A 15,160-nucleotide genomic window follows, 5' to 3' on the forward strand; every position below is an offset into this window, starting at 1 on the left:
TACAGACTTTGTGAAAGTAGTTTGGAAAAGTCAGAATGGTGGACTGTGCTCTACAAGAACCAAAAGCCATCTAGAAAGAGAGGAAGAACCAGATTTTTAGCGTTATCACATTATAGTACTTAAAATGTCTAATTCCTAACAAAAAACTACAAATCACATAAAGAATCAGGCAAATATGACTAATTCACAGGGGAGAAGAAAGAATTAGGAATTAAACCTGAAGAGGCCCAGATTTTAGAGTTACTAGTCAAAGACATTAAATCAACTGTCTTAAATATGCTCAATGAGATAAAAGAAATAAAGATAATTATATGTATGAACAAGTAGAGGATACTGATAAAGAGACAGAAATAATTAAAAGGAACCAAGCAGGAATTCCAGGACAGAAAAGTATAACAGCTGAAATTAAAAATTCACTCTAGGAGGACTCAATGGCCGACTACAGCATGCAGAAAAAAGATTCAGTAAACCTGTAGATAAGGCAATTGAAAATACTCAGTCTGAACAGAAAGAAAAGAGAATGAAGAAAAACAGAATCTAATGAACCCGCAGGACACAATCAGAAATACTAACATTAGACATCACAGAATTCCCAAACGGAAAGACAGAAAGTGGCAGAAAAAATATTTGATGAAATAATGGTCAAAAACTTGCAAATTTTATGAAAGATGTGAATTTATACATCCAAGAAACTCAGTGATCTCAAAGCAGGATGAAATCTGAAACCCACACTGAGACACATTAAGGTCAAATGGTTGAACATTTGATAAAGAGATAAAGGATAAAGGTCTCTTGAAAGCAGCCAAGAAGGAAGTGACTCAAGTTAAAGGATCCTCAATAAGAATAACAGCTGATTTCTCATCAGAAATCATAATGGCCAAGAGGCAGTGGGATGACATCTTCAAGTTCTAAAAAAAAAAAAAAAAAAAAAAAAAAAACTCCAACAACTCGTCAACCAAGAATCTTATATCCTATATAAGATTTGTCTTTGTCCAAGAATAAAGACAAAATCAAAACATTTTCCAAATAAACTAAAGCAAAGGGAGTTTGTCATTAGTAGACTTGTCTTATGAGAAATGCTAAAGTGAGTCCATCAGGCTGAAATGAAAGAACACTAGATAGTAATTTAAAGCCATAAGAAGAAATAAGTAAATCTGGTAAAAGTAACCATACAGGTACATTTAAAAGACAGTATTATTGTACTTTGGCTCATGACTCACTTCTTTCATACATGATTTAAAAGGAAAATGTGGCTGGGTGCAGTGGCTCATGCCTGTAATCCCAGCACTTTGGGAGGTCAAGGTGGGTGGATCACCTGAGGTCAGGAGTTCAAGACCAGCCTGGCCAACATGGTGAAACCTCGTCTCTACTAAAAATACAAAAATTAGCTGGGCGTGGTGGTGGGCACCTGTAATCTCAGCTACTTGGGAGGCTGAGGCAGGAGAATTGCTTGAACCTGAGAGGCGGAGGTTGCAGTGAGCCGAGATCACATCACCACACTCCAGCCTGGGCAACAGAGTGAGACTCTGTCTCAAATAAATAAATAAATAAATAAATGGAAAATGCATAAAACAGTAACTGTAAATCTAAGTAAATGGGAATATAGCCTATAAAGATGTGATTAGTGATAATAAAAAATAAAGGGAGGGAAAACACAGATGTAGAGGAGCAATGTGTCCACATGCTATTGAAACAAATTTGCTATTATTCAAACTAGGTTGTTAGAAGTTTGAGATGTCAGCTGTGATCTAAAACCTAATGAAATAGCTAAAAATGGCTGGGTGCAGTAGCTCATGCCTGTAATCTCAGCACTTTGGGAAGCTGAGGCAGGTGGATCACGAGAGGTCAGGAGATCGAGACCATCCTGGCTAACATGGTGAAACCCCATCTCTACTAAAAATACAAAAAATTAGCTGGGCGTGGTGGCAGGCACCTGTAGTCCCAGCTACTCGGGAGGCTGAGGCAGGAGAATGGCGTGAACCCAGGAGGCAGAGCTTGCAGTGAGCCGAGATCGCGCAACTGCACTCCAGCCTGGGCAACAGAGTGAGACTCCGTCTCAAAAAAAAAAAAAAAAAAAAAAAAGAAAGAAATAGCTAAAACTTTTTACAAAAGAGAAGTCAGAAGGTTCACCACAAAAAAGCCAACTAAATACAAGAGAAAGAGGCAAAACTGGAGGAATTCAACAAAAAACAAGTAAGACATGCAGAAATATACAGCTATTTAGCAAAACTAACTCCTTCCTTTTCAGTAATTACTTTTAATGTAAAAGGATGTAAAAGATATTTCGTGTAACAGTAACCATAAGAGAGATAAGTGGCTATTTTATTATTAGATAAAACAGATTTAAACTCAAAAAGGTAAGAAGAGATAAGGACTATAGTGATAAAAGGTCAATCCAGCAAGAAAATGTGACTGTAATAAATATATATAAAACAAACAAGAAAGTCCCCAAATTTATGAAGCAAAAAATGGACAGAATTGAAGGGAGAAATGGTGAGTGCCTTAATAAGAACTGGAGACACCAATAACCCATTTTCTTTTTTCTTTTTAATTTTTAAAAACAGAGAGTCTCACTGTGCTGCCAGGCTGGTCTCAAATTCCTGGGCCCAAGTAATTCTCCCGCCCTGGCCTCCCAAAGTTGCTGAGATTACAGGTGTGAGCCACCATGCTTGGCCAAGAATAAAATATTTAGAAATAAATTTAACCAAGGAAGACAAAGACCTATACCCAGAAAACTACAGAACAGTGCGGAAAAATAAATAAATACATAAATAAAATAAAAAATTAAAGGCCTAAATAAATGCAAAGACATCCTGTGCTAATAGATTAGAAGACTTAATACTGGTAAGATAACAGTATCACCCAAGGCAATATACAGATTCAGTGCCATTCCTATCAAAAGTACAATGGAATTTTTTTAGAAATATAGATAAATGCAACCTAAAATTCACAGGAAATATCAAAAGCCAAAACAATCTTGAAAAAGAACAGAAATCAGACTTCTCAATTCTGAAACTTATTATAAAGTTACAGTAATGACAGAGTTATATGGCATAAGGCCAGATATACAGACAAATTAAATAGGATTGAGAGCCCAGAAGTAAGCCCTTGCATATATGGTCAGTTGATTTTTGACAAGGGTGCCAAAACCAATCTTTGGGGAAAGAACAGTCTCTTCAACAAATGGTACTGGAAAAACTGGATATTCACAAACAAAAGAATGAATCTGAATGTTTACCTTATACCACATGCAATAATTAATTTACAATGGATCGAAGATCTTAACTAAAGAGCTAAAAACTGTAAGTCATGGAAGAAAATGCAGTAAAATTTTCTTTTCTTTAAGATGGAGTTTCACTCTTATTGCCCAGGCTGGAGTGCAATGGTGCGACCTCGGCTCACTGCAACCTCCGCCTCCCAGGTTCAAGCGATTCTCTTGCCTCAGCCTCCCAAGCCTCCCAAGTAGCTGGGATTACAGGCGCCTGCCACAACGCACGGCTAATTTTTTATATTGTTAGTAGGGACAGGGTTTCACCATGTTGGTCAGGCTGGTCCTGAACTCCTAACCTCAGGTGATCCACTGTGCCCGGCTGAAAACACAGTAAAAAATTTTTATGAACTTCGGCCGGGCGTGGTGGCTCACGCTTGTAATCCCAGCACTTTGGGAGGCCGAGGCGGGCGGATCACGAGGTCAGGAGATCGAGACCACGGTGAAACCCCGTCTCTACTAAAAAAAAAAAATACAAAAAAATTAGCCGGGCGTGGTGGCGGGTGCCTGTAATCCCAGCTACTCGGAGAGGCTGAGGCAGGAGAATGGCGTGAACCCGGGAGGCGGAGCTTGCAGTGAGCCGAGATTGCGCCACTGTACTCCAGCCTGGGCGACAGAGCGAGACTCCGTCTCAAAAAAAAAAAAATTTTTATGAACTTGGATTTGGTTCCTTAATTATAACAAAAGTACTGTACAGGCAATAACAGAAAAAATACACTGGCCTTCATTAAAGTGAAAACTTTTGTGCATCAAAGGATACTATCAAGAATGTAAATCATATACCTGATAAGAGATAAATACTCAAATATATAAAGAACTCTTACAACTCAATAACAAAAAGACAACCCAATTAATAAAAGGGCAAAGTCACTGGATATTTCTCCACTTAATTGTATCATTAAAAGTGGTGAAAAACTGCAAATTTTGCTATATATTTACCACAATTAACAAAAAAATTATTTCTGACACAGTAACTTACTAATTTCCATAAAGTTATGTAACTACATTTTGAAAAACTTAAACAAACAAACAAAAAAAACCAGACTGGGTTTCCTGTCACCCAGGCTAGAATGCAGTAACTGGATCAGAGCTCATTGCAGCCTTCCACTCCTGGGCTCCAGCAATCCTTCCACCTCAGCCTTCCAAGTAGCTGGGATTACAGGTGAGAGCCACCACATCCGCCATGAAAAACATTAGTTGGAACTTCAAATTACATGGTAATTTAAAAATTGTGTTTAAAGATACACAAAAGTGGAAATGATTTCAGCAAGATGGCAGAACATCTAGAAAATATTTAAGACAAGAATACCATCTTTAATGCACCTGAAGTAGGGGGAGAAGAACTGAGTGATGCCACCACTGGTAAGAGAAACAGTTCGATTTCAGAGCACACCACCCTGGTCTCCTAAACTGTCAGAACACCACTCGCACACAATTTCCCTGGACTCGTGGTTTCTGAGACGAGAGGAACTGGAGGTGGAACTCCGAGCTCTCCACAAGTCTGGGAAGCCTACTCCAGTCCTGTCCCATGAGAACCACTGGGAGTGCTAGATGGACAGAACCACCTGGGATGAACTGGGGACAAAGAGCAGGGCACTGATTGTGCTTGAACTTTGGTGACTACTCACTGCTCCAATCGGTGGGGACACCATGTTGAAGCTACTATGGAAAACAGTATGATGGTTCCTCAGGCTGGGTGTGGTGGCTCATGCCTATAATCCCAGAAATTTGGGAGACTGAGGTGGGAGGATTGCTTGAGCCCAGGAGTTCAAGACCAGCCCGGGCAACATAACAAGATCCCATCTCTATAAAGAGAGAAAAAAAAAAAAAAAAAAAAAGTTTCTCAAAAAAACAAAAACAGATCTTGCCATATAATCCAGCAATCTCACTGCTGGATATATATCCAAAATAAAGGAATTCAGTACATCTTGGCCGGGCACAGTGGCTCTTGCCTGTAATCCCAGCACTTTGGGAGGCCTAGGTGGGTGGATCACTTGAGGCCAATAGTTGGGAGACCAGCCTGGGCAACATGGTGAAAACCAGTCTCTACTAAAAATACAAAAATTAGCTGGTCGTGGTGGTACACATCTGTAGTGCTAACTCCTTGGGAGGCTGAGGCATGAGAATAGCTTTAAGTGGGGAGGCAAAGGTTACAGTGAGTTGAGATCATTCCACTGCACTCCAGCCTGGGCAACAGAGTAAGACACTTGTCTCAAAAAAAAAAAAAAAAAAAAAAGGAAAAAAGGAAAGGAAATTAGTAGATCTAAGAGATAGATGCATTTCCATGTTAACTGCAGCACTATTTACAACAGCCAAGATATGGAATCAACCTAAGTGTCCCTCAACAGATAAATTAATTAGGAAAATGTAGGATATACACACGTACAATGAAAAATTACTCATCCATAAAAAAGAATGAAATTCTGTCATTTTCAGCAACATGAACAGAACTTGAAGTCATTATGCTCAGTAAAATATGCCAAGCCCAGAGACAAATATCGCATTGTCTCACTTATATGGGCACTAAGAGTGAAGGCCAGGCACAGTGGCTCACACCTGTAATCTAGCACTTCGGGAGGCTGAGGCAAGAGGGTCGCTTGAGTCCACGAGTTTGAGACCAGCCTGGGCAACACAGTGAGACCCCATCTCTACAAAAAATACAAAAACTAGCTGGGCATGGTGGCACATGTAGTCCCAGCTACTCAGGAAGATGAGATAGGAGATTGCTTTAGCCCAGGAGGTCAAGGTACAATGAGCCCTGATCACACCACTGCACTTTAGCCCGGGGGACAGAGTAAGAACTTGTCTCATTAAAAAAAATAATAAAATAAAAATGAAGATCTTATACAGGTAGACAGTAGAAGGGTGGTTATCAGAGCCTGTCAAGCGTAGAAGGGAAGGGGGAATAAAGAGAGACTGGTTGCCAGGTGCGGTGGCTCACGTCTGTAATCCCAGCACTTGGGGAAGCTGAGGCAGGGGGATCACAAGGTCAGGAGAGCAGCCTGGCCAACATAGTAAAACCCCATCTCTAACAAAAATACAAAAAAAGATTAAGCCAGGAGTGGTGGCAGGCACCTGTAGTCCCAGCTACTTGGGAGGCTGAGATGGGAGAATCACTTGAACTAGGGAGGCAGATGTTGCAGTGAGCCAAGATCGTGCCACCGCACTCCAGCCTGGGCGAAAGAGCAAGACTCCATCTCGGGGAAAAAAAAAAGAGAGAGAGAGACTGGTTAATGGGTACAAAAATACACTTAGATACAAAGAATAAATTCTGACATTTGATACCATGGTAGGGTGACTATAGTTAACAATAATTTATTTGTATTTTAAAAATTTTATTGTTACTATTATTTTTCAGAGACAGGGTCTCGCTCTATCACCCAGGCTGGAGTGCAGTGGCTTAATCATAGCTCATTGAAGCTCCAATTGCCTGGGATGAAGAGGGGGTGGATATCTTAATTATTCTGATTTTCTCATTACACATTGTATGCATGTACCAAAATATTACGTGTACCTCATAAATGTGTACATTATGTATCAATAAAAATTTTTTAAAAGATTTGAAAGTGTTGCATGCTAGAGAGAACAAAGAATAAAAAATATGCCACTGTTTTCAGTTCCAACTCCAATTATTTCACATACTTCAGTACTCTTCCCATATTCAAACCCTCTCAATATAAATAGTAAAAATCAAATATAATTACTAAGATAACCAAACTAACCTATTTCAAAGACTTAGATAGCTTAACTAGCTGCAAACAGACAGAAAATGAACAACCAAAACCTGGTAGATGGGAAAATTTTTGAAAGATGAAACTGGAAATTTATAATAAAAGAATAAGACCATAAGGAGATTCTAATTCTAATGTAAATAATAAATAAAAATAATAAAACATTTACCATTTTTTGAAAACTAAACATAATTTTTAGAGTTCTTGAAAAACAACAAGACTTACTCTTTGATATCACGAAGCTGATCAACATCTTGTGATCTTGTAAAATCTGGATCATGGGCCAGCAGGTGAATCATGTATGGAACTACATATTCAGGCAACAGTGATAATAATTTCTCTGAAGTAAAAACATTATTAAAAACAACCTTTATAAAATGCCTTAGTGGACTGAGTTCTAACCACTTAGGTTTCCATTTTTTCCCTCTGTTATTTCTAAATTAGGCACAACATGATACCTGGATACTAAAATACTTTACACTTCACTTTTCAATTTTTTTTTCTGGTACCTGGTATGCAGTTATATTTCACTTTTGAAAGATATTAAAGTCAAAAGTATCAGATATTAAACCCATTAAACAACAGGTCCCTGGCAAAGCTAGGAAAAAATTATTTAGTCTGACATCCCAGCAATATGTTCAAATTAAACTACACTCCTGATCCCATAGGAAAAATGCAGTTTGCCAGAGTTAATGCAGCATAAATAGGACTCAGGAGTTCAGTTTTTAAGCACATCATAACTACAATGACAGCATTCTATAAAACTCCCAGTTTTATTATAAACTATAATAGAAACACATGACAAGGAAAAAAAAACCTAAAAATGGATACATTGACAAAATATATTTGCGCACAGAGAACTTTGAGTTACTTACCAGTAGCCATAGGGTTCTGCTTAATGTATTCCCTGCGTATACTGATATTTTTCAGTAAACATTGTCGTGCGTGTGCTCTTCTCTCCTTCACAGGATCTTTGGCACACAAGGCAAAGATCGCCATATACTCCAATGGGAGCAGTAACTTCACAAGTGCCTTATGCAGCTTCTGAGCAAATATCTGCCTTACTTGGTAACACTCATCCTACAGCAGCACAGAAAAACTTAAATTGGCAACCATTTATTAAATGAAAAATAGCAGTTTAAGTATTTTTAATGTCTTCAATTAAAAAGAAGATAATTATATGGGAGAATAAATAATGTAATAATTGGAAGACAGTTAAACAGGTAGTAATAGTAGTGCCTTTTGTGCATATATTCACATTATAAATGGATCTGTATTCATAGAAAAGTAATGTATTCAACTTTGAAGACAAGTAATTGACAAAAATATGATCGTTACTTACATTAATAACAAGTGCACAGAGCTGAAACTGTTCTGGGGTAATAATTTCATGGTAACAAGGTTCCTGAGCAAGCTTCATTATGGCACTACCAGCAGCTAATCGCAAGCGAGACATATCAGATTTACTATAAACAAACAAAAAAGAAATAAACATTTCCTATAACCACTATCATTCATAAAAATGCTTTCGTCCCTTTTTGAATGTAAGGTCCTTAGAGGATAATTTATGCTTAAAATGACGTATAAATATGGGAAAGCTACTTTGAGTCCATGAACTTAACACAGGGGATTGTGACTTTCACAATCAAATCAAATCATTGTGACTTTGATTACAAATTTACGTGCCTTCATTTCTAGTCAAACTCTAGCTTAGATACTTCACCACAACCCAACAACTCTGCTTATTCTTGCAACCACAGTAACTGCAAGGCTAGGAAAAACTCTTTACATCAGGAGCTGTATCCCTCATTTTAAGAGAAATACATATTGATTGTAGAAAACTTGATTAAAGTGGCCGGGCATGGTGGCTCACACCTGTAATCCCAGCACATTGGGAGGCCGAGGTGGGCGGATCACAAGGTCAAGAGATTGAGACCATACTGGCCAACATGGTGAAACCCTGTCTCTACTAAAAATACAAAAAACTAGCTGGGTGTGGTGGCACGCACTTGTAGTCCCAGCTACTTGGGAGACTCAGGCAGGAGAATTGCTTGAACCTGAGAGGTGGAGGTTGCAGTGAGCCAAGGTCACACCACTGCCCTGGCAACAGAGTAAGACTCTGTCTCAAAAAAAAACAAAAAACAAAAAACAAAAAAACTTGATTTAAAAAACCACAAAGAATTTAAAAAAAAATCACCTATCATCATTTAAAATCTATTTCCTGCATATAAACATGTAACAGGAATCTAGCTTAATGCCTGCTGAAATGGCAGGGCTGCAGTCAAGAGCAAAGAAGTATCAGACAAATACCTAAAGGATATGAAATATAAGAGCCAGTGTCTGTCTTAGGCACTAGTTCCTGGGACTGACCTCCTTTTGCAGAATAAAGTTTTCAAATGGAACCTATGAAGCCTTGGCACTCCCACCCCAACACTGCGGATTTTTATTACTTACGTGGTAAAATGTGGTAATGAATGGGATGGCATGGGAGTCTTTCTACTTCAACTTCTATGTGGAACACAGCATGGCTTTTATATTTATTGTGACCACTTTACAAAATGCAGAAAGCTAGCCGGAACCCACTGGGACTGTTGCTAAGCACAGAGAGAAGAAAACCTGGCACTCTTGGACAACAGGATTGTTAAAATGAGCACCGGTAACAATGAGGGAGCCTCAAATGGTTTCTATGGCATTCATTCAGGAATTAAAGTTAATAGCTATTATGTGAGTGCTTACTCCGTGCCAGGCAGGTGTGAAAAACACTTTATAGGCTTTATCTCAATTAATTTTCACTCCATAAGATGAGGAAATTGAGGCTTATAAAAGGTAATACTATATTATATGATATCCAGTTAGGATCTGTCTAATGGGTGTTCATTCCATGGTTAACCATTCCCCTATTTTTTGTGATGGAAAATAATGCTGGAGGAACATGCCTGTGTATAAGCTTTCATATGATTCTTTATACTCATGAATTATGAGTGTAAAAATAAAGAGTCAAGGGTAACATTTTTGAGGTCTAGATGCAAAATGCCAGAAGAGTCCTGCCAATTCATACTCATAGGAGTAATGAAGGAACCCATTTCCATGATCATACTGAGGAATGATTGCTTATAACATTTTTTTTTCTGATTTGTAATGAAAAGAGGTATTGCTTAAGTTTAAATTGTATTGACTGTATTTAGTGATGTTAAACTTTAAAAAGTAAACTGATAATAGCTAAACTTCATCTCCACTGGGGGTCCTGCCTAGGTATCACTGACTTGTAAGAGCTCATTATTATGCCTTTGCCATATACTGTACATAATTATCCCCAATTTAAAGCTTTCATTATCCCTAACTCAGCTCTAAACAGTGTTATAAAAGGCTGCCTTTGGCTTATTCTACGATAAAAATAGGGTGTAGTGGTGCACACATATAGTCTCACTACTCAGGAGGCTGAGGCAGGAGGATTGCTTGAGCCCAGCTAGCCTGGGCAACACAGTGAGATCCCATTCCTAATTATAATAAGTTTTAAAAAAATTAATAGCATAGCAGTACCACATATCTAGCTAAGGCTAGAGTACAATGGCGTGATCTTGGCGCACTGCAACCTCGACCTCCTGGGTTCAAGCGATTTTCATGCCTTAGCCTCCCGAGTAGCTGGGATTATAGGTACGTACCACCACACCTGGCTAAATTTCTATATTTTTAGTAGAGACAGGGTTTCAACATGACCTCAATTGATCTGCCTGACTTGGCCTACCAAAGTGCTGGGATTACAGGCGTAAGCCACTGTGCTCAGCCTCATAAAGGAATGATTAAACCTCTGTCCCCTAAAACAAATTTTTAAAAAGGAATACATCATATGTAGAATACTTTAGTTATCTATGTTGGTAATCTTGGTCCCTACTAAATCAAGAATTTGAAAGAAACCAGGATCATGAAAAATTGAGCTTCTACTTTCATCTTAAATGAGATGGCAATTTTACAGATTAAAAGTCAAAATGTGTAACAATGTAAACAATCTCTGTGTGCACATACATGTGTACACACCGAAATTTGTAGAACAACAAGAAGGCTTCAACTCTCCCTTGAGTTGCCATTGAAATTTTTATTTTTATTTATTTATTTTGAGACAGGCTCTCGCTCTGTTGCCCAGGCTGGAGTGCGGTGGTGCGATCTCAGCTCACTGCAACCTCTGCCTTCTGGTTTCAAGTGATTCTCCTGCCTCAGCCTCCTGAGTAGCTGGGATTACAGGCATGTGCCATCACGTCTGGCTAATTTTGTTTTTTGTTTTAGTAGAGACGTGGTTTCACCATATTGAAACCGCTGGTCTCGAACTCCTGACCTCATGATCCGCCCATCTCAGCCTCCCAAAGTGCTGGGATTAGAGACATGGGCCACCACGCCTGGCTGCCACTGAAATTTTTATTACTTTCATGGGACTCAAGTCACTCCACTTATTTAATCGCTTTAATACAGGGAGGCTCTTGAAGACAGGGACTTTTCCTACTTATTTTTGCTGCAATGCTTTTCACAGTGTTTTATGAAGTTGAAGTTTAACAAATACTTGTTTAATTGAACCAAATGTTGATGCTAACTGCAATAGTACAATATAGTGATTATGATTACGTATTTATTGGAAAAAGTTCCTCTTCTTTAGGAATGAAGAAAAATATATTGGCACTATGAAAATAACAATACTGACAGACAGACAAACCCTAAATGAGTACATAAGATCTGACCCTGAAGAACATGGTGTAATTACACCATTCAGTATTCATTAGGTAAATAATTCCTATGTAAATTCTACCAAAATTTCAGCACTAAGAAAACTGGAAAGAAAGAAAAATCTCACCTGATCCTCTTTTGCTCTGTCAGGTCACCCTCACTAACCAACATCGCTGATAATAACCGAAGGGTTGAATTGGCAGATTTAGACTGGTTGTTTTTCATACCCAACAGCCACCTTACCAGAAGTTTAATTGCCTGTACCTATAAAATATTAACATGCTAAAAAAAGAAAGCAACTTAAAATTCCAATTAAAGGGAAAATTAATTTATATTAATTAGATTAATGAGATTACTCATCTCCATCAGCAGACATTTTATTAAATAAGTCTATGGGATAATAACAGTAACAATACGAACTAATATTTACTCTGTGCTTAACCAATGCCAGGCACTTTTCCTAGATCTGTAAATGTATTAATTAATCTCCCAAAAAACTCTTATGAGGAAGATTTTTTTTTTCCAACAGATAAGGCAATTGAGACATATTATTATGATAGATAACTTGCTTAAAAGTCTGGTTCCAGAATTTAGCTTTTCATACTTAGATGTTTGTCCAAGATTTTGAAACTATTTGAAAACATATACTTTAAAAACAACAATTTAAACTATACAGGCCGGGGGTGGTGACTCACACCTGTAATCCCAGCACTTTGGGAGGCCAAGGCAGGTGGATCACTTGAGGTCAGGTGTTTGAGACCAGCCTAGCCAACATGGTGAAACCCTGTCTATACTAAAAAACCCCATCTCTACTTAAAAAAAAAAAAAAAAAAAATTAGTCAGGCATGGTGGCACATGCCTGTAGTCCCAGCTACTCAGGAGGCTGAGGCATGAGAACTGCTTGAACCCGGGAGGCAGAGGTTGCAGTGAGCTGAGACTGTGCCACTGCACTCCAGCCTGGGTGACAAAGCAAAACTCTGGTTCATAAAAAAACCAACACACACACACACACCCCCCCCACAACTGTACTGATTGTAGTGACTGAAAATAACTTGAGAGTTTCAGTTTTGTGGTATTGAAAAACTACTTTGAAGAAACCATCAAGTCTGATTCAGTCTCATTTAACATTCTGACCAAAAAAATGGGAATTTGTATAATTACTGGTAGTCATAATTACTTAGAAATGTCTAGTCAAAAGATTGTTACCAACATATGTGAAAAAGCTAGCCAAAAAATCAAAGTATTATTTATTACATTTATTGACAACCTGGAAAAATGAATTGATAGAACATATGATGACTGTGAAGCAACACAAAGTGAAAGATTATCAAAGAAGATGATACAATCTTATTTTAAATCCCAAATTCGCCACTTTTAAACTGAGCTTTACATCTATTAAATGTCACAAATTTAGTAACAATCATCTCTATCCGCTCTGTCATCCAGGCTGGAGTGTACTGGCATGATCACAACTCACTGTAGCCTTGACCTCCTGGGCTCAAGTGATCCTCCTGCCTCAGCTTCCTGCGTAGGTGGAACTATAGGTATGCACCACCACACCTGGCCAAATTATTATTGTTATCATTTGAGACCGAGTTTCACTCTGTCGCCCAAGCTGGAGGGCAGTGGCGGGACCTCGGTTCACTGCAACTTCTACCTCCCAAGTTCGAGCAACTGTCCTGCCTCAGCCCCTGAAGTAGCTGGGATTACAGATGTGCAATACCATGCCTAGCTAGTTTTTGTATTTTTAGTAGACAAGGGGTTTCACCATGTTGTCCAGACTGGTCTTGAACTCCTGACCCCAAGCAATCTGCCTGCCTCAGCCTCCCAAAGTGCTCGGATTATAGGCATGAGCCACCATGCCTAGCCCAACTAAATTATTTTTAATATTTTGTAGAGACATGGCTCACTATGCTGCCCAGGTTGGTCTTGAACTCTTGGGCTCAAGTGATCCTCGTGCTCTGCCTCCCAAAGTGCTGGGATAATAGGTGTGAAAAAAAATCAAAGTATTATTTATTATATTTATTGACAACCAGGAAAAATGAACTGATAGATGATGACGATGAAGCAACACAAAGTGAAACAGATTATCAAAGAAGATGATACAATCTTATTTTAAATCCCAAATCTGCCACAGTGCCCAGCTTTACAATTACCTATCTTTGCCAAGTTAATATTCATATGCTTGTAGATAAGTGGTGGTGAGGCTGGATTTAAGATGCCTCTGAGCACCGTCATTCTATAAACAATCTCTCTATAAAACAGCCTCATTGAGATTGCTTTAGCAGGCGGAAGACACTGACATATAATAAACAATGACAACTACAATGTCTTCAATAAACAATTTTTTGCAATGGATTTTAAAATAAAGCACCTCCTTAACAAATGCTTATTAACTATTAGGTTTAATAAAAAAGGCTCCCAGCTAGGCACGATGGCTCAAGCTTATAATCTCAGCACTTTGCGAGGCTGAAGTGGGAGGATCAGCTGAGCCCGGGAGTTCAAGACCGAACTGAGCAACACAGCAAGATCCCATCTCTGTTTATTAAATTTTTAAAAGGTGAGGAAGATAACTACGAAATGTTCCTTTTTTTAAACATGAAGATTATCAAGGCCTAAACAAATTTACCTTTGCTAGTACTTCAGGGGAAACCTCTTCATCTGGAGACCACAGTTTTCCATTCTTTTCACCTGTTGACTACAGACAATTGAATAAATTTAGCTATTAGCATGAAAAGAATTTAAGTTTTTGCTGATTAAGTTTTTCATGTTGATCAACACAGCCTCTGAGAAAACTAAGGGCACATCACCAACCAGAGCTTGGAAAAGGACAAAGTTAGAAGACTCATACTTCCCAATTTTGAAGCTTACTATAAAACCTACAGTAATCAAGACAGTGTGGCTGGTACTGGCAAGGATAGACATACAGACCAACGGAATAGAGAACCCAGAAAACCCTTGCATATGGTAATTCATTTTTGAGAAAGGGTGCCAAGACCATCTTTAGTGAAAGAACAGTCTCTTCAACAAATGGTGCTAGAAAAACCGGATATTCAGCCGGGTGCAGAGGGTCAAGCTTGTAATCCCATCACTATTGGGGGCTGAGGAAGGTGGATCACTTGAGGTCAGGAGTTTGAGACCAGCCTGGCCAACATGGCAAAACCCTGCCTCTACTAAAAATACAAAAAAATTAGTTGGGCATGGTGGCACATGCCTGTAGTCTCAGCTACCCGGGAGGCTGAGGCTGGAGAACTGCTTGAACCTAGGAGGCAGAGGCTGCAGTAAGCTGACATTGTGCCACCTCATTCCAGGCTGGGCTACAGAGTGAGACTCCGTCTCAAAAACACAAAAGCAAAACAAAAAAACCCCCTGGATATCCACAAGAAGCAAACACACAAACAAAAAAAGAAACTAGATTGTTAATACATATAAGAATTAACTCATAATG

At 38.7% G+C, this 15,160-nt stretch overlaps 1 protein-coding gene across 2 annotated transcripts in view; it reads right to left on the minus strand.

Moving 5' to 3' along the window:
- PDS5A (PDS5 cohesin associated factor A) overlaps nt 1-15,160 on the minus strand; it is a 176,315-nt gene that overhangs the window by 36,008 nt on the left and 125,147 nt on the right. For both annotated transcript variants that reach the window (XM_055246433.2, XM_063619784.1), the window contains exons 22-26: nt 14,342-14,410; nt 11,840-11,976; nt 8,342-8,465; nt 7,875-8,079; nt 7,225-7,339 (exon numbers count right to left, since the gene is read on the minus strand). In XM_055246433.2, the coding sequence (XP_055102408.1) occupies nt 7,225-7,339; nt 7,875-8,079; nt 8,342-8,465; nt 11,840-11,976; nt 14,342-14,410 (650 nt within the window). The remainder of the gene's footprint in view (nt 1-7,224; nt 7,340-7,874; nt 8,080-8,341; nt 8,466-11,839; nt 11,977-14,341; nt 14,411-15,160) is intronic.

Source organism: Symphalangus syndactylus, chromosome 16 (genome assembly GCF_028878055.3).
Source record: "Symphalangus syndactylus isolate Jambi chromosome 16, NHGRI_mSymSyn1-v2.1_pri, whole genome shotgun sequence".
NCBI classification, from domain to species: Eukaryota; Metazoa; Chordata; class Mammalia; order Primates; family Hylobatidae; genus Symphalangus; species Symphalangus syndactylus.